Source organism: Rhizophagus irregularis, chromosome 14, assembly GCF_026210795.1.
Source record: "Rhizophagus irregularis chromosome 14, complete sequence".
In the NCBI taxonomy this organism is placed as follows: Eukaryota; Fungi; Glomeromycota; class Glomeromycetes; order Glomerales; family Glomeraceae; genus Rhizophagus; species Rhizophagus irregularis.
This window is the reverse complement of record NC_089442.1, coordinates 1,658,764-1,685,720: the sequence shown is the minus strand read 5'-3', so window position 1 is coordinate 1,685,720 and position 26,957 is coordinate 1,658,764. Positions and strand designations below refer to the sequence as shown.

Here is a 26,957-nt window from a genome sequence, read left to right as displayed (position 1 = left end):
GTGGTTAGATAAATAAACGGGGGCCAACACATATGTTAAACAGACTGGCCAAATGATCACATAAACTGTCTCCATATGTAAATTATTATGAGTTAATAGTAAAATGCAACGGTACCTTTTTTTTCGAAATATTCTGTCTAATATTTTTTAAAATTTTGGATCGGCTGTTTGAAATATCTCAAAAACATATAAAATTTTATTACACACTTGAAAATAATACATAATAAAAGAAGAAAAGGCTATTTTAAAACGTTTTACATAAAAATATTTAGTATATACTTATTGAAATCTTGAAAAAAAAGGATGTAATTTTAACTTTCTATCATAAAAGAGCAAAAACATATAAAATTAAGAATAAAGCAACCAGTGGTCTAATTTTAATAAAAAAACTTCGCCTATATAGAGCTAGCATATATTACCTTGACTTCTGAGATCGGCAAAAAAAGTAAAAAAATTTGCGCAATTTCATAGTAGATTTCAATTGTGTAATCAATTTATGGTCTGGTTATTATTGATAAGTCTGTGTAACCTAGAGTTGTCCCTCGTTTATTTATCAAACCCTCGGGTAGTGGGGGTAGTGAAATAGAAGAAACGATCACGTGATCTTCGATATGTAATATCATATACACTACTAAATCCCTCTTTAATTTTTTTTAGAAGAAAAAATATACTACTAGTGTAAATAATGGTTTCGAATTATTACAATATTTTTATTAATATTTTTGGGGTTTGCACTTACTTCTAAGAAATTTATTTACGCAGTAAAATTAACTACATATATTATTTTCATTCCTTAGTACTTTTGTCAATGATTTTTATTCTTGGATAGCATAGACTGACTGCATGATATTAAGTGTGACAGATGTGGCAGGTATTACAACGTAATTACGTAAACAACTCTGTGAAACAGTGAAAGAGAACGCCACAGTCATTGACTCATTGTAATATAAATTGTATCACGTAAATTAAATTAGTACGATCCTAGTAATAAAGTAGTACAGCTCATTTATATTTCCACTTTAACTTTTATTTTCAAAAATGGCTTTAATTTTCCATTCGAAACTTTCAGTAGATTTATCTCAAATATTAAATGATGCCGATGATTTCAACGTCATTATTCGAGTTGGTGAAAACAAAAATACAAAAGAATTTCATGCTCATTCAGTAATTTTACGTGCTCGTTCACCTTATTTTAAAAGAGCTTTCTCAACTGAATGGATCATAAAAAAGGATGATGTGATTATGTTTAATAAGCCAAATATCACTCCAATTGTTTTTGAAATGATTCTAAAGTAAGTAGTTATCTTTTTTTACTTTAATAAATTATTTCAGTTGATTTTGATTATTAATTTATAATAATTTCTTATTTTAAGATATATTTACACAGGTGAACTTGATTTAACAAAATATCAAGGTAAAAATATTCTTGAACTTTTAATTGCTTCTGATGAACTACTTCTTGAAGAATTATTTAACAATGTTCAAGAATATTTATTTGAGAATCAAAAAACTTGGTTTCAACAAAATTTTGTTCTAGTTCTCCACACTGTATTTAAAATTGCGAACTGTAAAAAATTACAAGATTATTGTTTTGAATTTATTTGTGAAGATCCGGAACCATTTGTAACATCAGAAGTTTTTCCTTCGTTAGATGAGGATATCCTTTTTGATTTATTTAAACGAGATGATTTTCGGATTGAAGAAATTATTGCTTGGGATTGTTTGATTAAATGGGGTATTGAACAAACCCCTGGTTTAGGGAGTGAGAATAATGATAGAACTAAATGGAATAATGAAGAATATGAATCATTGAAAGAAACCTTGAAACAATTTATTCCTATTATTCGGTTTGTAGAAATTTCTTCTAAAGATTATTATGATAAAGTACGACCTTATAAAGCTATTATTCCTAATAAAATTTATGAAGAAATCGAAGAATTTTATTTTAAAAGTACCTTACCAAAGACAACAACTTTACCACCAAGAATTGGAAAAAGTTATATCGAATCAAAAATTATTAGATTAAACTCTATTTCAATAATTACAAATTGGATTGATAAAAAAGATTCTAATGATATACGAGATAAAAATGATTTAATATATAAATTTGAACTTATTTATAGAGGTAGTAAAGATGGAATTAATAATAATTCATGTAATAATAAATGTAATTTACAAGAACCAGTTTTAATTTTAATTAAATGTAAAAATTTAAAAAAAATTTTTGGTGGTTATAGTTCAGTTGGATTTTATCATCATATGCGTAATGAATATCAAAATAAATACATTACTTCTGATGATAATTTTGTTTTTTCTTTTGAAGGAAAAAATGATATTCAAAATATGAAATTAGGACGAGTGATATCAAATGTTAATGTTGTTTATAATAATTATTTTGGTGATTGTGGATTTGATTTTGGTGGTGGCGATTTAAATATGCAAAATGATAATTTATATATCAAGAATAGTAATTATCAACATACAAATAATAATGGTATTTATATAATTGAGGAGATTGAAGCTTTTAGAGTAAACTGTCAAAAAGGGAAAAGAAAATAACAAAATAAGCTATTTTTTAAGCAAATTAAACTTTTTAACGTAGTAGTTACATAGAAGCAAGATTTCATACGATTTGAAAGTAATTTTCATTAATTTAATTAAATCATTATTCATATTACATTAAGTTTCTTATTAACGTGATTATATATTTGAAATAAAATTTTTCCCGTCAAACTGATTAATCACCCAATAACATTGCATAAATAACGAATAAATTAGTACTAATTTTATTAGTAATCAAAAAAAGGAACGTACCTAGTCATCACTGAAGATATCAGCCTAGATAAAAAAAGGATTATTAATTATTATGTTAATTAATTATTGCTTATTATTAATATTAGTAGAACTTTATAAATCATTAAAAAAAAAATATATATATATATATATTAGTAGAACTTACCAGAACATTCAATCTAATCAAAAAAATAATCGTCAAATCATAATCAAGATGAATTTACTGATCAATTTGAATTAGCTATAAAAATATGGAAAAGAACAGGCGCAGACATATCATACGTTGTACTATTCAAAATTATTTATACAGGTTTAATTTAACTTTTATTGTTGTAAATAAAAAAAAAAATACTATACGCAGTATAAACTGGGTCGTATAATTTAAAAGTTCGAAGAGTTTTAAATAGTAGTAAATTTTTGTATTGCACTATACCGTATATTTATTGTGTATAAAGGAATTGCATAAGTACCAGTAACAAGTTTTTCTTCTAGTTACTCTTACGTCTGCTAATTAACCTTGGTTACCTTCATAAAACTCTAAATATGATTTATTCGTAATAAATTTTTTTTTTAAAAAAAAAAACTCTGAGATTTCACAAGGAAATCACATGAACTTATTACATTTTATTTAAAATTACTATATGAGGAAGCGTGTTATACCAATTTTTTATTCTCTAATTATTTTTTTTAAAAAAATATTACAGTAATGGTAATAAATTAATTTACTATTAAATGCAATTAAAGTTTTTTAATACTTAATTGTAAATATGAATCATTGAAACATTAATGAATAATTAATCATAGATTCATAGTGTATGAAACTCTTTTTCCTTAAAGAAAATATTAACTCGTCATTCAATTCATATATCTTGGATTCTTGATTAACTTGGTAAAATCCCTTGTCAAAAGCTATTGTTCCTAATCATTATACCAATCGAACTCTCAAAATTAAACCAAAGAAAAATATATTTTAATCAGTTAACCAATTAAATGTGGCTCATTATGAAAAACGAAAAAATTATAACAATTGATGATAAGTTTGTTAGACGTGGAGCAATAAATTAAGCAATTAATTCCGGCCAGATTTAGTATTTATGCTAGAATTAGTGTTAATTCTGGCTAAATATCAGAATTAAGTTTAACCGGTTAATTTTTGAACCGACGATTTCACGATAATGTAGTGTAACCAAATAATTTCCAATATATATATTAAACAAATTTTAATTTAACCGATTATTTCTTTTTCATATCTTCTAAATATAGATAAAAAATTTACAATTTTTTTTTTTTAAAAAAAATGACATCAATATTCCATTCCGGTCTCTCAAAAGATCTTTCATCAATATTAAATGATGCTGACGATTTTAACGTTATTATTCAAGTTGGCGAAAACCAAAACACAAAAGAATTTCGTGCTCATTCAGTAATTTTACGAGCTCGTTCTCCTTATTTTAAAAGTGCCTTTTCTGACGAATGGATTTCAAAGGAAAATAACATGATTGTATTTAACAAGCCAAATATCACTCCGAAAGTTTTTGACATGATTTTAAAGTAAGCAAGTCTTTTTAAATTAAATTAATAATTATTTTGGTTTTAAATTTCATATTTTATTAAAAAAATTTTACAATATATGATTTTACTATTTTATAAGATATATTTATACTGGTGAACTTGATTTGACTAAACAATCGGGTGAAGATATTCTCAGTTTATTAGTTTCATCTGATGAATTACTTATCGATGAATTATTTAACCATGTTCAAGATTATTTAATCGAAAAACAAACTAGTTGGGTTCAAAAAAATTTTGTTCTTGTTCTCCATACTGTGTTTAAACTCACTAGTTGCAAGAAATTACAAGATTATTGTCTCGAATCTATTTGTGAAGATCCAGAATCATTTATCTCTTTAAAAATGTTTTCTTCGTTAGATAAGGATATTCTTTTTGGTTTGCTTAAACGTGATGATTTTCAGATTAAAGAAATTGACATTTGGGATTGTCTAATTAAATGGGGTATTGAACAAACACCTGGTTTAGGAAGTGATAGAACCAAATGGAATAATGAAAATTATGAAGCATTAAAGAAAACTTTGAATCAATTTATTCCTCTTATTCGGTTTGTGGAAATTTCTTCTGAAGATTTTTTTGACAAAGTTCGCCCTTATAAAGCTATTATTTCCCATCATATTTATGAAGAATTAGAAGAATTCTATTATAAAAAAACTTTACCAAAAGCCACGACCTTACCACCTCGTACGGGTAAATCAGGATTATTAACATCAACAATTATTAAACCAAAACTCATAAATATAATTTCTAATTGGATTAATAGAAATGATTCAGCAACTCTTTCAAATAATAATAAATTTAAGTTTAATCTAATTTACTTAATGAGTCGTGATGGATTTAATAATGTGACATTTTATAATAAATGTAATAGACAAGGGCCATTTGTGGTATTAATAAGAGTTCAATCAAATAAAATCTATGGTGGTTATAATCCAATTGGATATACGGGAAGAGATCGGTGGTTATCTTCAACAGAAAGTTTTGTCTTTTCTTTCGAAAATGATCAAGATATACATAATATGAAAATATGTAGGTCATTAAATACGAACCGTTCTGTACTGGATTACTGCAATTATGATAAATTCTTTAGTTTTGGAGATATGTTGTATATTTATGAACAAAATCTTTTTGTTGGATATAATAATAGCCATTATGAAAACAATTTTGGAGTAGAAAATTCATCATATTTCATTGAAGAAATTGAAGTATTCAGTGTAGTTAAGAAATGATTTAACTTTTAAAGAAACTGCTTTAAATATTCCTAGTAAGTACAGTAAATAAAATCTTTACAAAATAATATCGTTCATCTTACTTTTAATAATTTTCATTTGTTTCTTCTCTTCAATTGTATCTAAAATCATATATTGGTATTCATTGTTATCTAAAAATTTGGCAAAGTTATTATGAGCTACAATAACCATTTTTAAAATTAACACCAATTTCTTGCATCAATTATTATAAATTTCATGTTCCTTATATCCCACTTTTAATTTTGTGAAAATGTTATCAAAAATGTCTAGAAATTGTTCTAATATTCTAGAAAAAACTTTCAAATCTGCTACGCGTTATTTTTATATTTAGAATTGGGTTCAATTTTTATTAACAATAAACAAAACTACTTAAAGAGTCTTTACTAAGAAGATAAAAGCCTCAATATTTAATTTTGTGACAATCTTTATATCTTGACATACTTCATTTGATGATATGAACACTATCCGACCGCATAACTCTTTATTGCTGAACTAAAAAGAAAGTTATCATGAAAGTTGATTTTGGAAAAGCATGACAAAGAAGACATTAATTTAAATAGAATATTGAAAAGCAAGAATTTAGACAAATAACATAAGTAAATTAGTGTTAATAAACAAAATAATGAATTATTTATCATAACATACATATTAATCATTTTTTGATAACTAAGCCATTAAAAAGAACATTTAGTTTCTCATTCAAATCATACTATTTCATTGTTGGTTGATTTAGTAAAATCCCTTATTAAAGACTATTGTTCCTAATCATTTATATCAAAACTCAAAAAATTAAATTATATTTAATCAGCTAACCAACAAATGTGGTTCACCATAAAAAACGAAAAATTATAGGTTACAAAATCCTGGCCAGAATTAATTTCCGATATGTTAATTCTGGCCGAATTTTTAATTCCGGTCAGAATTAACCGGTTAATTTAAAACCGGTGATTAAGTTTCACAAACAATGTAGTGTAGCCAAAAAAAAAAATCTTTTTATTAGACAAATTTTATTTTTTAACTGATTCTCCTCCTTTTCACATTCAAGAAAAAAAATTATTTTTTCATAAATAGTTTTTTAAACGATCTTACAAGTCTACAAGATATTATTATATTGATTAAAAAATTTCATAATTTTCTTTAATAAAAATGACTTCAATATTCCATTCAGGTCTCTCAAAAGATCTTTTATCATTATTAAATGATGCTGATGATTATAACGTTATTATTCAAGTTGGTGAAAACAGAAATATGAAAGAATTTCGTGCTCATTCAGTGATTTTACGTGCTCGCTCTCCTTATTTTAAAAGTGCCTTCTCTGCCGATTGGATTTCAAAGAAAAATAACATGATTACAATTAATAAACCAAACATTGCTCCAACTGTTTTTGAAATGGTTTTAAAGTAAGCGAGAATTTTTAAATTATTAAAGTATTTAAATTTTAAATTTAAATTTTCTTCAAAAAAAAAAAATCCTTATTTTATTATTTATTAAGATATATTTATACTGGTGAACTTGATTTGACTAAACAATCTGGTGAAGATATTCTCAGTTTATTAGTTTCATCTGATGAATTACTTATTGAAGAACTATTTAACCATGTTCAAGATTATTTAATTGAAAAAAAAACTAGTTGGGTTCAAAAAAATTTTGTTCTTGTTCTCCATACTGTGTTTCAACTTACTAGTTGCAAGAAATTGCAAGATTATTGTCTTAAATCTATTTGTGAAGATCCAGAATCATTTATCTCTTCAAAAATGTTTCCTTCGTTAGATAAGGATATTCTTTTTGATTTGCTTAAACGAGATGATTTTCAGATTAATGAAATTGACATTTGGGATTGTCTAATTAAATGGGGCATTGAACAAACACCCGGTTTAGGAAATAAGAATAGTGACAGAACCAAATGGAATAATGAAAACTATGAAGGAATAAAGAAAACTTTGAATCAATTTGTTCCTCTTATTCGGTTTGTGGGAATTTCTTCTAAAGATTTTTTTGATAAAGTTCGTCCTTATAAAGCTATTATTTCTCATCATATTTATGAAGAATTAGAAGAATTCTATTATAAGAAAACTTTACCAAAAACCACGACTTTACCACCTCGTACAGGAAAATCAGGATCATTAACGTCAAAAATCATTAAATCGAAACTTGTAAATATTATTTCTAATTGGATTGATAGAAATAATTCAGCAGCTCGTTCAAACAATGACAAGTATAAGTTTAATCTAATTTATTTGATGAGCCGTGATGGGTTTGATTGCAGAACATTTTATAATAAATGTAATGGACAAGGACCATTTGTAGTATTAATAAAAATTCAATCAAAGAAAATCTATGGTGGTTATAATCCAATTGGATATACGGGAAGAAATCTGTGGTTATCTTCAACAGAAAGTTTTATTTTTTCTTTTGATAATGATCAAGATATACATAATATGAAAATATGTAGGTCATTAAATACGAACTGTTCTGTATTGGATTACTGCAATTATGATAAATTCTTTAGTTTTGGAGATATGTTGTTTATTTATGAACAAAATCTTTTTGTTGGATATAATAATGACCATTATGAAAACAATTTTGGAGAAAAAAATTCACCATATATCATTGAAGAAATTGAAGTATTCAGTGTAGTTAAGAAATGATTTAACTTTTATTAAAGAAATATTTCTAAGTATAGTTAATAAAATCTTTACAAAATAATATCGTTCATCTTACTTTTAATAATTTCCATTTGTTTCTTCTCTTAAATTGTATCTAAAATTATATATTGGTATTCATTGTTATCTAAAAATTTAATTAAATTATTATGAGCTACTATAATTTTTAATAACCATTTTTAAAATTACAGTATATCAATTTCGTGCATTAGTTATTATAAATTTCATGTACCTCTTCTCGCCCATTAAATTTCTGGAAAATATTTCAAAACCGTTCAGAAATTGTTTTAATATTCTAGAAAAATGTCTGAGAAAAAATTCAAATTTGCTACGCGTTATTATTAAATAACAGTAGTTTCTTAATACGTCCAAACCAGTAAAATCTACTAATACATTTTGTGAATTATTTTAAAAATAATTAATTAGCAGGAAATTTAGATAAGAGCAATAGATATAGCGTACAAGAAATGTGAAATGAACTTACAAAATTAATAGAGAAAGGTAGTTTAGAAGAAACTGACATTCCAAAAGTATGAACTATTCAAAATTGAATATGCCGCTCAATATAAGCAAAATATGGCACAATAAGCTAGACAGCCTGTGATTGATAGAAATGAATAATTTTAATACTTTTTTTTATTTACGTTTTTTTTGTTTATAACTTTTAAAACAAATTATTTACCAGCATATAAGTAAATAATATTTTAATAAAACTAGCTGTCACCCGTTGCTTCGCACCGGAACAAATGAGTTTTTTTAAATAGAAAGATTTAGTATTATAATGTAATACTAAGTAAATTAAAGAAGTTTTTTGTTTATAATTAGGAATTTAATATGGTAATAATTAGGTAACAAAAAATATGTATTAAATTATATTTATAATATTAGAATGATATAGATAATAAATTCAGTTATTTTTAGAATAATGTAGCTATTTATATTAATGATTTGATGTTTGAGTGTAGAGTGAAATTCGGATTAATTAGGAATTGTGAAAAATAATTATCAATAAAAATTGATTAATTTTTTAGAAGTATTTTTGAAAAAACTTTAATTTATGAAAATACTAGAAATATTTTTATAAATTTTATAATTATTTCTTATTATTTTATATTACGTCAATTTTAAACTTATAATCAACTTAGGAAAAATATTTGAACAATTAAATGTATTGGAAATCAGTTCATTTCATTTATTATTATTCTTTTGATACTCATTTTATTCGATAAATTATTAATTTAACTAAACCATTTGAATTAAAATTTTTATTCAAAAATCTGGTGATTATTTAGAGAATTTCGGATATGGATTTGGTTATAATAGTCTATTATTAAATCAACAATTTCTTTAATTAATTAATTATAAAATATTGTAAAAATATCAACCTATTTATCCAGCGTTCAATTTAATTGAAAATCTTAGTCATCTTTCTACATGTTATTGATTTTTTTAAGAAAAAGGATAAAGAAAGAATCGGTTCAAAAAAGGGAAATTTCCGAAAAAAAAGGAATCTGAAAAAAAAAAAAATAAGTACCGAAAAAAATTCTGAAAAAAAAAGGAAAATAATTCGAGAAAAAATATTTTTCAGTTTGGGAAAAAAAATTAAACCTAAACGGGAAAAGAATGAGAAAAAACAAATTTTTCTAATAATCAAAAAAAAAAATCCGATTAAGGTAAAAATTTCATTAACTGAAATTGTATTAGTTACACGGATAAATAGAAGTTACACAATTCAAATTATTTATGCAGAGACTAATCCAAACGTCAGACAAATTTTTTTAGTTATATAGTTTTTTTAGTTATATAGTTATAAAATTTATTATAGATTTAATAAACAATCTCATTATAGTCTTGATTCAAACCAAAAAAAAAAGAATAAACTATATTTTTTGGGTTAAAAAAAAATTCCAAAAATTTTGATAAATTCCGATTAAAAAAAAATCCCCTAAAAAAATCCAATAAAAATAAAACAAAAAAAAAGAATAAGAAAAAGACTAAAAAGGTAGTTTCGGTTTTTACGGTAAAAACAAAAATAAAAAAAAATTATTATTATAGAAATGAGTGGTTCGTGGTAACTAAGAGAGCGGAAATGACCGCAAATAAATGCAATTAATAAGAAAAATTATATATTTTTTTGTTAGTATTAATCCATCAGAATAAAAAAAAATCCAGTAAAATTTTAATTAACTGGAAATGTATTAGTTTAAAGATTGGTTATCGTAGTCAGTTAATTATGATATGATAAATACGAAATAGCAAGAATATCACACTTTTCAATGTTACACAATTCGAATTATTTATACAGGGTAATCTAAATATGACACAATTTTTTTAATTAGATAGATATTAACTTTGCGATTGTTACACTTCTTGTAATTGAATAATATATCGCTTTTAAAGGCCGGAATAATGAAAAGATTTCATGACTTCATGATGATATCGTACAATAAGCTCATACAATATAAAATTTTTGATTGTTACTTTTTTTAGGGGACGTCTAAAGCGGAAAATCACGTGATCATAGTAAAAATATTATTCGCACGGCGTCCGCCTTTTATTTTTACTAAATATTCTGTATTCTGGGGACACAATTTTTCGCTATGCGAAATCCTATTTATCATAGTCCTAATTGTCACATGGTTACTTCTTAATGCCGTAATTCCGGAAAAAATTTTTCGTAATTCTGGTATCCTCTTTTTAGACAACTAATATCACCAATTTGTATAACATCGTAACCTAAGCGTACAGTATGTCAATCACATTTAAAAAAGAATTTCTGAACAAATAAGCTCAAAAGCCATTTAAGAGAATTTCATAAATAATTCCTCGAAATGTATTAGTAGTAGTTTTCACAATTAAATTAAAGAAATAAGCAAACCCACTTCTAGAGCCCTTTTTATTTATATATTAAGTCATAGTGTTACGATCCAGATGGATTCGTCATCCGCTTAATCCCGGTCCGAAATAAATGGATGATCCGGATGACCATCCGGATGAATTTCAATATAAAAATCCGGATGACCGATCCGTTATTTCCGGATAACCATCCGAATGACGGATCAACGGATCGCAACACTATAATAAGAAAATGAAAACTTCAATATTTATCTTTTTGTGTCTTGACATACCTCGCATTTCACATTTAGTTTCTCTGATGTATGACAATAACACCATCTGATCGCATAACTCTTTATTACCAAGCGAAGAGTAAATATAAAGCTATACTATATAATATTAGATAGTTATTATTGAGTGAGAGAAGAGAGATCATATCGGTTGAAGACTGATATCCCCTCCAGCAATAACTGAGTTATAGTTAGGTTATTAGGAATACTGCGGTGATTAATTCTCATATTTCTAATCGACAGAAAGTGACGATTATTTCATATTAGAATGGATGACTTTTAATTATTATAGAATCCTAAAGTTATTATGAAAGTTGATTTTGAAAAGCATAACAAAGAAACATTAATTTAAATAAAATATTGAAAGCAAGAACTTAGACAATTCAATTAATAACGACATTATTAATAAATTAGTTTACTATTAAATGCAATATTTTTAAATGATCAGTAGTCAATAATTTAGTGTTAATACACAGGATTATAAATGGAACCATGAAAAAATAATGAACCATTTAAATTATTCATCATAACGTATTAAATATTTTTAACAACTAAACCATTAAAAGAAAAACTAATAACTCATTCATATTTCTCATAGACTCATATATCTTATTCCCGTTAATTGGTTTAGTAAAATCATTTACATCAAAGCTCCAACAATTACATCATATTAATCAATTAACCAATCAACAACAATTTTGATAGAGATCGGTATCGGTTATAAAATTCTGGCAGCTGTTTTCATAAGACCTGGGACAAAATAAATTTTTGAACCCGACCGCTAACCCGCCGATCCAGTTCAGTTGTTATTTATTTTACAAATCAAACTATCAAATCTGGATCATGTGCCCAGCTAAAAATACCAGATCGGCGGGTCGGCGGTCGGGTTCAAAAAATTATTTTGTCTAGGTCTTATGAAAACAGCTGTAATTCGGCCCGAAATAACCGGTTAATTTTAAGACCGGTAATTAACTAAATTAAGATTCACAAATAAATGTAGTGTAACCAAATAATTTCTAAAAAATATATTATATTAACTGATTGACCGTTTCATATTCAAGAAAAATTTTTTTCATAAATAGTTTTATAATAGTCTTACGGGATATTATTCTATACGGGATATTATTATTATATTTCTTTCATATTTTCTTAATATTGATAAAAAATTTTTATAACTTTTTCTTTAGTAAAAATGACTTTAATATTCCATTCAGGTCTCTCAAAAGATCTTTCGTCAATATTAAATGATGCTGATGATTATAACGTTATTATTCAAGTTGGTGAAAACCGAAATACGAAAGAATTTCGTGCTCATTCAGTGATTTTACGTGCTCGTTCTCCTTATTTTAAAAGCGCCTTTTCTGCAGATTGGATTACAAAGAAAAATGACATGATTATATTTAATAAACCAAATATCACTCCGACAGTTTTTGACATAATTTTAAAGTAAGCAACACTTTTTAAATTAAATTGAAGTTTAAATTTTTTTGTTTTTTAAAAAAAATCTTACAATATGATTTTATTATTTATTAAGATATATTTATACTGGTGAACTTGATTTGACTAAACAATCGGCTGAAATTATTCTTAGCTTATTAATTTCATGTGATGAATTACTTATCGATGAATTGTTCGACTACATCCAAGATTATTTAATCGAAAAACATACTATTTGGGTTCAAATGAATTTTGTTTTTGTTCTCCATACTGTATTTAAACTTCCTAGTTGCAAGAAATTGCAAGATTATTGTCTTGAATCTATCTGTGAAGATCCAGAACCATTTATCTTTTCAACGACATTTCCTTCGTTAGATAGGGATATCCTTTTTGGTTTACTTAAACGGAATGACTTGCAAATTGAAGAAATTGCTATTTGGGATTGTTTAATTAAATGGGGTATTGAACAAACACCTGGTTTGAAAAGTAAGAATAATGATAGAACTAACTGGAATAATGAAGATTATGATTCATTAAAAGAAACTTTAAATCAATTTATTCCTCTCATACGCTTTGTTGAAATTTCTTCTAAAGATTTCTATTATAAAGTTCGACCTTACAAAGCTGTTTTTCCTCATCATATTTATGAAGAAATTGCTGAATTTTATTATACAAATACTCTACCAAGCAATACAATATTACCACCTCGTATAAGAAAATTAGAATTATTAACGTCAACGATCATCAAACCAAAACTTGCGAATATTATTTCTAATTGGATTGATAGAAATGATTTTGCAACTATTATTGATAATAATAGATATAGGTACAATCTAATTTACTTGATGAGTCGTGATGGATTTAATAGCGAAACATTTTATAATAGATGTAATGGACAAGGACCATTTGTAATATTGATAAGAGTTCAATCAAAGAAAATTTATGGTGGTTATAATCCAATTGGATATGCGGGAAGAGATCGGTGGTTATCTTCAGCAGAATGTTTTGTCTTTTCTTTTGAAAATGATCAAGATATATTTAATATGAAAATTGGCAGGGTAACTAATTCGACCTATTCTGTATATGATTATTGCAATTATGATAGTTTCTTTAATTTTGGAGGTATTTTATTTATCGATGAACAAAAACTTTATATTGGGTATAATAATAGTCATTATGTAAATATTTTCGGTGGAAGTCAATCACCTACTATTGAAGAAATTGAAGTATTCAGTGTAATCCAAAACTAGGAAACGGGAACCGTCGTAGGTCCGGAGCAAAAAACTAAAATTTTGCGATTTCATTGGGTGACGACCACGTGGCAGACAGAGAAATTCACATGCTCGATTTTTTTTTCATAGTGCGTAGACATACGTTGTCCTTCGCTTCGCTCCGGACAATAATTCTATTTATAATTTTATATTTTATTTGAAAGCACAATTTTTATAATTTAACAAACACGCGTATCCGTCACAACTCTAAATAAATTCCTTTAAAAAAAATATGGCTACGTTTTTTTTAAATTTATTTTCTTTAATTAGCGAGCCGTTCTTTTTTTTTTATTTTTATATTGTTATTTTATAAACGTAATATTATTATAAGAATAAATGTGTATCTCACATTCTCAAATCTCACATTCTGTAACAAAAATTTGTAAAAATAATATACAAACTTTTTTTAAAGAATGTACAGTACAGTACTTTTACCGGGATCACCCAAAAATTCAGACACCCATAATGGGTCCGGTTCATTTCACCGACAATCATTTCACCGACATAGAAAATAAATATTGAATATGAGATATTTTATTACAAAAACTTTTTTGGATATTTAGTTTAGATCTAATAAGTATTGATACTTACTTCCGTTAGTAGATAGAATGACATATAGTTATATCTATTGTATTTTTTTTATTTTTTTTATATGTTATTATAAATTTCATTAAAATAATAAAAGAAATGCGCGTTGCTAACAAATATATATATATATATATACACTGTATATGAATCATCACAACAAAACATTAATACATTTTTGAAAAAAAATAAACTATTATGAAAAGTATGTGCTATTCCCCTAAGGAAATCTATAGTAGTAGTTTTTTTGTATTTTATTAAATCCTAACTCTGAATACGTGTTACTAACAAAAAAATTCCCTATTTCATATAAAGATATTGTATATTTAATTTTATATATGTCGGTGAAACGTTTGTCGGTGAAATAACCCTGTCGGTGAAACGTATGTCGGTGAAGCAAATGTATCGTTCTTATACGATCAGGTGCTATGTTCTTATACGACGTATATGTCACATAATATAGGTCGTATAAGATAGTATGTCGTACACGTATAAGAACGATATTTGCGTCGGTGAAACGTTTGTCAGTGAAATGATTGTCGGTGAAGATGTCATTCCTGAAACAGAGTCGGTGTAGTCCATTGGTTGAAACAAATCAAATTAAAAAATGTGTAATATTAACCGTTGCCTTAATTCTAGCATATGTAATACCTTTCTTCCAGCTTCACAACATCACCGACGTTGAATTATAATAATTGTCAGGATGATAATAAATGTCGGAATAATGAGTATCGGAATAATGAATGTCGATTTTGAATTTTTGGGATTATGATTTTCGGGATTGTGAGCTGAAAGGTTTGACTTATGATTTCATATTAAATTCCTTAAATATCAAAAGTATATTTAATTTTAGTTTGATTAAGAAATAATAAATAAGTAACTCAAAATGATACCGCGTCATCACGCAGTAAATATGCTTTGTAATTTATTGCACTGTCACCGTATATTAAATAGGGTATAAAAGAGTTATATACTAAGTAATATTAATTTTGTAATTCTTAAATTTGTTAATAATTTTAGCTACCTAAATACAATCCATTTGTAAATAGTAAAATTTTATTCCAAGTAAAAATAATTTATCATTTCATCGTTTTTTTGGATTACATAGAGAAATCATGTAACCGAAACTACATTTCATGTAATTAAAATAATCAAGTTACTTTGTTAGGAATTTTGTTGTGATGATTTCTTATTAATAGCGGCTATTTTTTGAAAATAGGTGAAAGTATTTTGAAAATATCACGTGATCTTAGATACCTATATACCGTACACTGAATTTTTTTTTTTTAGAAAAAAAATATCGTCAGACCCCGAAACTGCATACACTGAATACAATTCCATATAAAAAGAATAATGTCAAAATTTTGTTTATCCTAATTTTCCTCTCTTGTCTGAAGAATGATGTAGATATAAGCGAAACGTAAAAATGCTCCTTGTAGAATAAACAAAAAATTCAGAAAACAGCGTAAACGCGATATACAACAAGAACATACAGCACAACAATTAGCTTTTGATGATGCAGACATAATTCATTACAAACAGGGATATACGAACTTAACCGAATCCTCGTGATCCGTATGATGCACCCGTACCACCATTACAACCTCTTCCTCTTTCTGTTATGGTCACAGATCTAACACTTTTTATACCTAGGAAATTATAGATTTTCTTGGTCAACTGAAGATGCTAATTTCCTTACATAATTAGATGTATTTTTGAAACGTCAAACACCCGCCATCATCTGACAATGGACCAACAAGCCCTCGACATCCACGAACTCCATCAAATAAAATATGGCGTCAAGGTCGGATGTATCTGTACACTATTCAACAATAAAACAATACCGTGGACTCTTCAACACGAACATTATTTCATGCATGACAGTATTTGCGTGATACCATAGGGTGAAAGAAAAATACGACCTGGTGGAAGATTTGGTTTTTTATGTTTTTTTTTATTTCCCAATGTGGTATTGGATTTAACCTAGCGACGTAGTTTCTCTAGAATTAAATACTTTTTCACAAAGGGTAAGCGATCGGTATTACTAGTTGAATCAGCTTTGGACATATATTGTATATAAAATATTTATGTTGTATATAATAATTAACATTAATAATAGTATTCAATGTAGTTAGAACATAATTCAATAATTTAATGAAAAGAAATAAATGTCATACCTTTAAATATTTCTATGAACAATAAATAAAATTATTTACAAAAAAAAATACTGTTATACTTTATTTTTTATAATTTTTATTTCTTTCTTTTCTTCAATTGTAACTAAAATCATATGTTAATTAATGGATATTGTACGGTGTTGTATTTATATTGGTTAACGTCACGAAGTGACGTTAACCAATGTAAATACCACCGTACAATATCTATATTATCGTACGGCTGATGCAGATCATGCTCTTTATAAAGTTTATTAAAAGTCTATTTAATTATAAGCTTTTTTTTCTTCCCAGTTCTTTTTTTTTCTTTATAAATAAATTTCTTTTTTGTCATTATGCCTCGTGAAAATAACAGAATTTATGAAAAAACTTTAGTAAGTTGTATATTAGATAGAAAATGTTTAATAATATTCATAATAATTTTGATTTTTGAATAAGGCTTCAAGTGATAATTTAGAAAAAAATGTGAACTTCTTCTGTGAAATTGGAAAAGTTAAGAATACGGAATATTCTACCAATAATTGGATACGTGCTGTAGAATTATTTCGTGCTAAAAATAATTATGAAAAAAAATTAGAGGAGATATCCGAAACAAAAGTGTTGGATTCTCAATTAGCACAATATTTAGCAGCCATGAAACAGCAAAATGGCAATGAATATTCCATTTCTTCAATTAAAGCGGCTGTTTCAGCAATTTATCGTTATTTAAATCAAAATTCAGTCATATCAAATTGCAATTTATATGATAACAAAATATATAAGCAATTCTGGCAAGTTTATTCAGGGAAAATTAAATATTTGACAGATTTAGGATATGGAGAAAAAAATGGTTCTAATGGATTGTCTAACGAAGAAGTTCAAAATATTTTAAACCATTCTTTAATGGATGGATCTACACCACAATCACTACTTAAAAAAGTTTTTTTTTACAATGCAATATTATTAGGCTTACATGGAGGAGAACATTTTTATTTAATGGCTGAAAATTTTAAAAAACGTGAAGATGGAGGTTTTGATATACTTATATATCGATCCAAGACAAATCAGCGAGTGGAAATTGGAAATCGTGGAAAGGCTGATAAACTTATCTTACCAAATAATCCAGATATAATTGGAGTTTATGAAAATATTTGTCCTACCGTCCTCAAGTGGCTGAGCCAAATTTTTATCTTCAAGAATGTGACGAACCAGATGGTAAATTTAATGTTATTATTTATTTCATTAATCTGTTTATTTAGTTTATTTATTAATCCATTAATTTATATCATTAGCTTTATATACAGGATGCTGGTATGAGAGAATTCATGTTGGACAAAACCGATTAAAAAGCTTTATGAATGAAATATGTAAAATGTGTGGTATTGATTGCACTAACCGAAAAATTACAAACCATACTGGACATAAAACACTTGTACAAGGGCTTCAAAAATTGGGTTTTTCAAGAGATTCAATGAAATTAGCAACTCGACATAAAAATGTAGAAAGTTTAGATTCATATGAATTACCAAGAGAACAAGAACAAATTGGAATGATTAATAATTTGGTAGATAACATTCAATGTACTAAAAGAAAACAAGGTATGTAATAAACCAAATATTTTATCATTATGTTAATGAAAAGTATAAATTGATTTAAATTTTTTATTTAGAGGAATCTGACGCTAATACATTTGATATTGATAACAATTATAAGATGAAAAAGAATAAAGGATTTGTTACAGCTAAAGAAGGTTAAAAACATTATTGAAGTTTTTTGGTTTCGTTTTCTTTATTTAGTATATTTTAATTAATATTTTTTAATTTAGCTTTTACCTCTAATTGTGAAATATCAAATACGAATAATTTGAAAGATTTACATAAACCATTACAAGAAATTAATCCTAACAATACTAATCTAGAAATTACTATGAATACTAATAATTTGGTGAACTTGAAGTTTTACAACGGGTAAATTTAAAAATTAATATTTCGGACAAGTAAATGATGTAAATGTTCCCCATTTAATTATTATATTACTGTTATCAATATTGTACGGAAATAAACTATTTGATGCTTAATATTGTACAAAAATAAACTATTTGATGCTTAATATTGTACAAAAATAAACTATTTGATGCTTAATATTGTATGGTGATCGGCAATATATGAAAATATTGGTCAAGCAAAATCAGCATGATCCTATAGGGCCGTGCGATAATATTCATTATTTCATTGTTATCTGAAATTTAAATAAAATTTATAAAATTTGACAAAATTTGACAAAATTATTATGAGTTATTATAATTTTTAATTACCATTTTTAAATTTCCCGCATTAGTTTATTATAAATTTCATGTACCCCTATCCCACCATTAATTTCTGGAAACTTTTCTAATATTCTGGAAAAAATGATCTAGAGGAAAAAAAAATTCAAATCTGTCACGCGTTATTTTATATCCAAGAATTTGTCCAATTTTCTGGAAATAAAAAAATCCTGGACAAATTCTAGACATAAAGTATTTATTACAATATTTCTTAATTTATAATTAAAATTAACAAAAGAATAAGCGAAACCATTTAAAGAGTCCTTTTTATTTATATATTAAGAAATTTACAACAATTTTTTTGTGTAATTTAATTGGAATATTGAAGAGCTCTAAGAATTTTAGACAATTCAAATAACAATATCAGATAACAATAATAAATTAGTTTACTATTAGGCGCAATATATAAAAAAGTTTATCCGTTATTTCTGTAAACTCCGTAAAAATGAACCTTCCACGGAAAATGTGGCTAAGTATGTAATGTATGGTTAAACAGGGTGTTACGATAACATGTATGAATTATATATTTAGTACGGGATGTTAGTAGTACAAGCGTGATATTTAACCAATAATCATACACTACAAGATATAAAACCACACACACTACATGTTTAACCATACACAACATACATACACAACATGTTTACTATATATATACTCGATGTTTTCTAAATATTGATAAAAAAAATTCATAATTTTTTTTCTTTAATAAAAATGACTTTAGTATTCCATTCAGGTCTCTCAAAAGATCTTTTATCAATATTAAAAGATGCTGATGATTATGACGTTATTATTCAAGTTGGTGAAAACAAAAATATGAGAGAATTTCGTGCTCATTCAGTGATTTTACGTGCTCGTTCTGCTTATTTTAAAATTGCCTTTTCTTCCGATTGGATTTCAAAGAAAAATAACATGATTGTATATAACAAGCCAAATATCACTCCGAAAGTTTTTGACATGATTTTAAAGTAAGATTTTTAAATTAAATGATATAAGTTTAAATTTTTAAAAAATCTTACAATATGGATTTATGATTTATTAAGATACATTTATACTGGTGAACTTGATTTGACTAAACAATCGGGTGAAGATATTCTTGGTTTATTAGTTTCATCTGATGAATTACTTTTCGACGAATTATTCGACCGTATTCAAGATTATTTAATCGAAAAACAAACTATTTGGGTTCAAAATTATTCTGTTCTTGTTCTCAATACTGTATTTCAACGCCCTAGTTATAAGAAATTACAAGATTATTGTCTTAAATCTATCTGTGAAAATCCAGAACCATTTATCTCTTCAAAAATGTTTCCTTTGTTAGATAAGGATATCCTTTTTGGTTTACTTAAATGGGATGACTTACAAATTAGAGAAATTGACGCTTGGAATTGTTTAATTAAATGGGGTATTGAACAAACACCTGGTTTGGGAAGTAATAATAATGATAGAACCAAATGGAATAAAGAAAATTATAAAGCATTAAAGAAAACTTTGATCCAATTTATTCCTCTCATTCGGTTTGTGGAAATTTCTTCTGATGATTTTTTTGATAAAGTTCGTCCTTATAAATATGTTATTCCTAATCATATTTATGAAGAATTAGAAAAATTCTATTATAAAAAAGCTTTACCAATAACTACGACTTTACCACCTCGTACAAGAAAATCAGGATCATTAACGTCAACAATCATTAAACCAGGGCTCGCAAATATTCTTTCTGATTGGATTGATGGAAGTGATATAGCAACTAATTTAAATAATGATAAATATGTATTCAATCTAATTTACTTGATGAGTCGTGATAGATTTGATAGCGGAACATTTTATAACAAATGTGTTGGACAAGGACCATTTGTAGTATTAGTAAGAACTCACACAAAGAATATCTATGGTGGTTATAATCCAATTGGATATACGGGAAGAAATCAGTGGCTATCTTCAACAGAAAGTTTTGTCTTTTCTTTTGGAAATGATCAAGATATGTATAATATGAAAATTGGCAGGGTAACTAATATAGCTTGTTCCATATATGATAGTCCCTTTTATGATTGTTTCTTTAATTTTGGAAATATGTTATATGTTACTAATGGGCAACGTCTTGCTGTTGGGTATGATAATAGATATTATAGGAACATTTTCGGTGAAAAACATTTATCTAATATTGAGGAAATTGAAGTATTCAGTGTATCAGGAAAGGATTGTTAAAATTTTAAGACATTGTTTTGTCTAATATCTAACAAACATATATACTCATCTCGTATTTATAAATAAAATCCTTTAAAGAAATATGGTTGCGTTTTTTTCGTTATTAGTCGTCAAATGTCAAATGTAAATGTGTAAAATCACCGCACCAGCATTAGCAAATATTAGCGGACGGAGGTTCATGACATTTCTAAACCTTAAGCAGCAATAGGGTACAAAGGAATTTTTTTTTTTTGTAATTCTTAAATTAAAAAATTAGCTAAAATTATTAACAAATTTAAGTAAAAATAATTTTATCATTTCATCGTTTTTTATGGATTACATAAGGAAACCATGTAATAAATGGAACTACATTTCATGTAACTAAAATAATTAAATTATTTTGTTAAGAATTTTGTTGTACCAGTTTGTTACTAGTAACGACTATTTTTTAAAAATGGGTGAAATTGTTTGAAATATATCACGTGATCTTCGATAGGTAATATATTGAGTATATACACCGGTAATTTGAAAAAAAAAAATATTACTACTGGTGAAAATAAAATAAGCTTCGAAATTATTATCAATATTCTCATTAATTTTATTGGGGTTTGTATTTAATTTCTAGAAAATTTATTTGCGCAGTAAAATTACATTATTTACATTTTTATTTTTCATTCATTTCTTTCTTTTTGTAATTCAAAGTATAAACCTATTATTTTTATTCTTGGCTGATTATATGATATCATATATGATATTTAAATGGAAGGTATTACAACGTACGAAATGATAAGAGAACGCCACAATCATTGTAATATAAATTGTGTCACGTAAACTAAATTAGTATGATCCTATTAAAGTAGTAGTCCTATTTATTATTTCCACTTTCGTTTTTAACCTTTTTTTTTAAAAAAAATGGCTTTAATTTTCCATTCGAAACTTCTAAAAGGTTTATCTAAAATATTAAATGATGCCGATGATTTTGACGCTATCATTCGAGTTTGTGAAACAAAAATACAAAAAAAATTCAGTAATTTTAGTACGTGCTCGTTCACATTATTTTAAAAGAGCTTTCTCAACTGAATAGATTACAAAAAAGAATGATATGATTATATTTAATAAAACAAATATCACTCCAATTCAGTTGTTTTTGAAATGATTCTAAAGTAAGTTAACTTTTTAAAATATTTCAATTGATTTTGATTATTAATTAATTTATAATTATTTCTTATTTTTAAGATATATTTATACAGGTGAACTTGATTTAACGAAATATCAAGGTAAAAATATTCTTGAACTTATAATCGCTTCTGATGAATTACTTCTTGAATAATTACTCAATCATGTTCAAGAATATTTAATCGAAAACCAAACTAGTTGGATTCAAGAAAATTATGTTCTTGTTCTTCACAAAGTGTTTCAACTCACTAGTTGCGAGAAATTACGAAGAAATTACGAGATTATTGTTGTGAATCTATCTGTAAAGATCCAAACCCATTGATTTCTTCAAAAAATTTACCGTCATTAGATAAGGGATATCATTTTTGCTTTACTTAAACGAGATGATTTGCAGATCGAAGAAATTGTCGCTTGGGATTGTTTAATTAAATGAGGTATTGAACAAACCCCTGATTTAGGAAGTGATAAAACTAAATGGAATAATGAAGATTATGAATCATTAAAAGAAACTTTAAAACAATTTATTCCTCTTATTCGATTTGTAGAAATTTCTTCTAAAAATTTTTATGATAAAGTTCAACCTTATAAAGCTATTATTCCTAATAATATTTACGAAGAAATTGAAGAATTTTATTTAAAAAATACCTTACCAAAAACAAAATTTTATTTTAAAAGTATCTTATTAAAATCAACAATTTTAACACCAAGAATTTAAAAAATTTATATTGAATCAAAAATATCAAAAATAATTAAATTAAAACATATTTCAATAATAATCAATTGGATTAATAAAAAAGACGTTAATTATAAAAGAGATAAAAATGATTTATTATATAAATTTGAACTAATTTATAGAGAGGTAGTAGAGATAAAATTAATAATAATTCATTTAATAATATATGTAATTTTAAAGAACCAATTTTAATTTTTAATTAAATGTAAAAATTTTAAAAAAAATATTTGGAGGTTATAATTTATTTGAATTTTATAAAAAAAAGAAATACTAAAAATTTACGTTTTGAATAACAAGATAAATATATTATTGCTAATAATGATGATTTTATTTTTTCTTTTGAAGGAAAAAATGATATTCGAAATATGAAATAAGGTTCGTGTTAAATCAAATTTTAATGCTATTATAATAATTATTTTGGTAATTGTGGATTTGATTTTGGTGGTGGTGATTTAAATATGCAAAATGATATTTTATAAAGATTGTAATTATCAAAATATAAATAATAATGGTATTTATATAATTGAAGAAATTGAAGCTTTTAGGGTAAATGTCAAAAAGGGAAAGAAAATAACTGAATAAGCTAATTTTTTAGGAAAAATTATCATCATTTATATTATTATATTAAAACATTTTTAACGTGACGTTTATATATTTTGATTGGTCGAAAATTGAAATAAGATTATTATTGAAGTTATGTCCCGTTAAACCAAAATATCATTGCATGTCGCAGGTCTTTATTGTAACTTCTTAATGCTGTAATGCCGGTCGGGTCGTACAACTTGTATTGCATATAAAGTATAAATATGATCATCATTTACGTACGCAGTCGCATCATCCTTTTCGGGTTCAACCTTATTTCTTCTCCAAAATGACTTTAATTTTTCATTCCAGTCTTTTAAAAGATATTTCATCTATGTTAAATAATTCAGATGATTTCAACGTTATTATTCAAGTTGGTGAAAACAATAATACCAAAGAATTTAGAGCACATTCAATAATTTTACGTGCTCGTTGCCCGTACTTTAAAAGTGCACTCTCATCCGAATGGATTATAAGAAAGAATGATATGATTATGTTTAGTAAACCGAATATTAATCCAACAGTTTTTGAAATGGTACTAAAGTAAGTTATTTATTATTTTTTTTTATATATAAATGATATAATCAAATATAATAATAATTTAATAATTAATTACCTTTTTTTTTTGAAAAGATATATTTACATGGGGGAACTTGACCTAACAAAATATCAAGTTGAAAATATTCTTGATCTTCTAGTTGCATCTGACGAATTATTACTTGAAGAATTATTTAATCATGTTCAAAATTATTTAATTGAGGAACAAACAACCTGGCTTCAAAACAATTTTCATCACGTTCATCATAAAATATTTAAACTTTCAGGATGTGAAAAATTACGAGATCATTGTCTTGAATCTATTTGTATGAGTCCACAACAAATTTTTACTTCAAATAATTACCAATTATTAGATGAAGATATTCTTTATGGTTTAATTAAGCGAGATGATTTAAATGTGAAAGAAATTGATATTTTTGATTTTTTAATTAAATGGGGAATTGAACAAATACCTAGTTTAGGAAGTGATAAACATAGGTGGAGTAATAGTAATTATGAAACTTTAAAGGAAACTTTGAATCAATTAATTCCTCATATTAGATTTGTAGAAATTTCAGCAGCAGATTATTTTGTTAAAGTTCGACCTTACAAGGCTATTATACCAAATGATATATATAATGAAGTTAAAGAATATTTTATTAAAGGTACATTACCAAAATCTATTACTTTAACACCAAGAATTAAACAAAGTTTTATTGAATCAAAAATTATTAGAAAAAAATTAATATCTATAATATCTAATTGGATAGATAATAAAGAATCAAAAGAAATACGAAAAAAAAATGATACAATATATAAATTTGAACTTATTTATAGAGGTAGTAAAGATGGAATTAATAATAATTCATTTAAAAATAAATGTAATTCACAAGAACAAATATTAGTTTTAATTAAATGTCAAAATACAAAAAAAATATTAGGAGGTTATACAACAGTTGGATTTTATCACAATGTAAGACGTAGATTAGGGATTAATCATAAGAATATTACTTCTTTGAATAATTTTATATTTTCTTTTGAAGATAATAATGATACTGAAAATATGAAATTAAGTCGTGTTATAACATGTAATTATGCTATTTATAATAATGGTTTTGGTGATTATGGATTTAATTTTGGTAATGATGCATTATCTATGAAAGATCAAATTTTATGGTTAAAAAATAAAAATGGTTTTTATAAAGATAATGTTAGTAAGAATAGTAATTATTATTATATTATTGAAGATATTGAAGCATTTAAAGTAGTAAAAGAATGATGATATTTATAAGTATAGAATGTTTTTTAATGTATTAAAATAACCAAATTTCAATAAAAATTTATTTATTTAAATAGAGTGATTTGTGGTAAAGCATAATAGTATAAGTTTATTTTAAACTTATTATATAGTATTACAATTCAATTGAACGTAGATAAGTTTTGGTTTCTTTGGTTCCTCTTCTTCTTTCTTTAATTTTGTAATACTCTTCCGTTTATACTCTATTTATATTTATTATAGTTTACATTAAACTCTTTAGTTTTACTATGGAAATTATATATCAGTGAAAGCATGATTTTGTTTGCTTCATCATCATGTACACAGTGAAATTCGATATAATGGAACCATCCGTTCCATTAGTAAAATTTGTCAAAAATCTGTTATATCGAAAAATCCGTTATATCGAGGGTAAATTAATTTATATAGATTATGATAATCCGTTCCAGGTTCCAACTCAGATATATCAAGACTTTACTTATGTTCCGTTTACATATAGGTCACCAATGAATCATAATGCGGGCCAAAATCCAATTCTTGCCAGCATTATGCAAACTCCAGATTAAAATGTCATGTGATTTGGATGGAAACCTTCATGTTAACTCTGGCCAAATTTATAGTGTTTGCCCGAATTAATATCAGTGTAACTAAAGTATCGATACATTTTACAATTGTTACATCGTGAAACTATATATAATATCGGCATAATGAGGTTTTTATTAATTATGAAACGGGACAGAAAATTTATCGGGTACAGGCAAGTATTGGTACATAGGATATCGGTCTGACTATAGATGTAAGTTTAAAAAATCAGAATTTGCGGCTATTTACGATTATGTAATATTCAGTCATATAAACTATTGTATCCAAATTTATCACTTTACGAGAGAAATTAAATTTATATAATACAGAAATTATAAAAGTGCAATCCACATCCATCCATTTAGATAACGCGTCAGATAAATTTATCAATAATAATAAAATAAATAGATAAATTGAAAATAACAAGTTAACAATATAGTAACACTGCAAAAAAGAATTTGAATAACGGGATAGGATGATATACAATATTTATAATATTAGATTATAAATTTGTTCAAAAAATATTATAATTAGTTATACGAAGTAATTTGAATAATAGAGTTTATTAAAATACTACTGAAAAAAATGTATTTAAAATATAGATTTAGGCATTAAGACAAATGAAGTAAAATAACCAGACCTGAACATAGTGCAAAGTTAGTTAAAATATTTGTAATTGATCAAGAAAATAATGATGCTCTCAATATTTAAATTTACA

The 26,957-nt window shown here is 25.6% G+C and overlaps 8 protein-coding genes across 8 annotated transcripts; all 8 read left to right on the top strand.

The window, feature by feature from the left end:
• Positions 1 to 1,281: 1,281 nt before the first annotated feature.
• OCT59_006043 (uncharacterized protein) lies at positions 1,282 to 2,559 on the top strand (the record flags this gene model as incomplete). The annotated part of the gene is made up of 2 exons (XM_025330493.2): positions 1,282 to 1,292; positions 1,374 to 2,559. 2 exons carry the CDS (start codon positions 1,282 to 1,284, stop codon positions 2,557 to 2,559), a joined length of 1,197 nt encoding a protein of 398 aa, XP_025175343.2.
• A 1,531-nt stretch (positions 2,560 to 4,090) lies between these two features.
• On the top strand, positions 4,091 to 5,591 carry OCT59_006042 (uncharacterized protein; the record flags this gene model as incomplete). The annotated part of the gene is made up of 2 exons (XM_025326608.1): positions 4,091 to 4,344; positions 4,445 to 5,591. The coding sequence occupies 2 exons, from the start codon at positions 4,091 to 4,093 to the stop codon at positions 5,589 to 5,591; spliced, it is 1,401 nt and encodes a 466-aa protein (XP_025175342.1).
• Positions 5,592 to 7,001: 1,410 nt separating this feature from the next.
• On the top strand, positions 7,002 to 8,337 carry OCT59_006041 (uncharacterized protein; the record flags this gene model as incomplete). The annotated part of the gene is made up of 2 exons (XM_025330492.2): positions 7,002 to 7,012; positions 7,105 to 8,337. The coding sequence occupies 2 exons, from the start codon at positions 7,002 to 7,004 to the stop codon at positions 8,258 to 8,260; spliced, it is 1,167 nt and encodes a 388-aa protein (XP_025175341.2). The 3' UTR covers positions 8,261 to 8,337.
• Positions 8,338 to 13,082: 4,745 nt separating this feature from the next.
• On the top strand, positions 13,083 to 14,087 carry OCT59_006040 (uncharacterized protein; the record flags this gene model as incomplete). Its single annotated transcript, XM_066140995.1, has 2 exons — positions 13,083 to 13,323; positions 13,447 to 14,087. The coding sequence occupies 2 exons, from the start codon at positions 13,083 to 13,085 to the stop codon at positions 14,085 to 14,087; spliced, it is 882 nt and encodes a 293-aa protein (XP_065997830.1).
• Positions 14,088 to 17,202: 3,115 nt separating this feature from the next.
• On the top strand, positions 17,203 to 18,817 carry OCT59_006039 (uncharacterized protein; the record flags this gene model as incomplete). The annotated part of the gene is made up of 6 exons (XM_066140994.1): positions 17,203 to 17,241; positions 17,306 to 18,061; positions 18,139 to 18,157; positions 18,349 to 18,444; positions 18,516 to 18,596; positions 18,672 to 18,817. The coding sequence occupies 6 exons, from the start codon at positions 17,203 to 17,205 to the stop codon at positions 18,815 to 18,817; spliced, it is 1,137 nt and encodes a 378-aa protein (XP_065997829.1).
• A 1,066-nt stretch (positions 18,818 to 19,883) lies between these two features.
• Positions 19,884 to 21,374, top strand: OCT59_006038 (uncharacterized protein; the record flags this gene model as incomplete). The annotated part of the gene is made up of 3 exons (XM_066140993.1): positions 19,884 to 19,967; positions 20,166 to 20,601; positions 20,767 to 21,374. The coding sequence occupies 3 exons, from the start codon at positions 19,884 to 19,886 to the stop codon at positions 21,372 to 21,374; spliced, it is 1,128 nt and encodes a 375-aa protein (XP_065997828.1).
• A 2,759-nt stretch (positions 21,375 to 24,133) lies between these two features.
• Positions 24,134 to 25,660, top strand: OCT59_006037 (uncharacterized protein; the record flags this gene model as incomplete). The annotated part of the gene is made up of 2 exons (XM_025332218.1): positions 24,134 to 24,387; positions 24,478 to 25,660. The coding sequence occupies 2 exons, from the start codon at positions 24,134 to 24,136 to the stop codon at positions 25,658 to 25,660; spliced, it is 1,437 nt and encodes a 478-aa protein (XP_025175338.1).
• Positions 25,661 to 25,998: 338 nt separating this feature from the next.
• Positions 25,999 to 26,223, top strand: OCT59_006036 (uncharacterized protein; the record flags this gene model as incomplete). The annotated part of the gene is made up of 1 exon (XM_066140992.1): positions 25,999 to 26,223. The coding sequence occupies one exon, from the start codon at positions 25,999 to 26,001 to the stop codon at positions 26,221 to 26,223; it is 225 nt and encodes a 74-aa protein (XP_065997827.1).
• Positions 26,224 to 26,957: the final 734 nt, after the last annotated feature.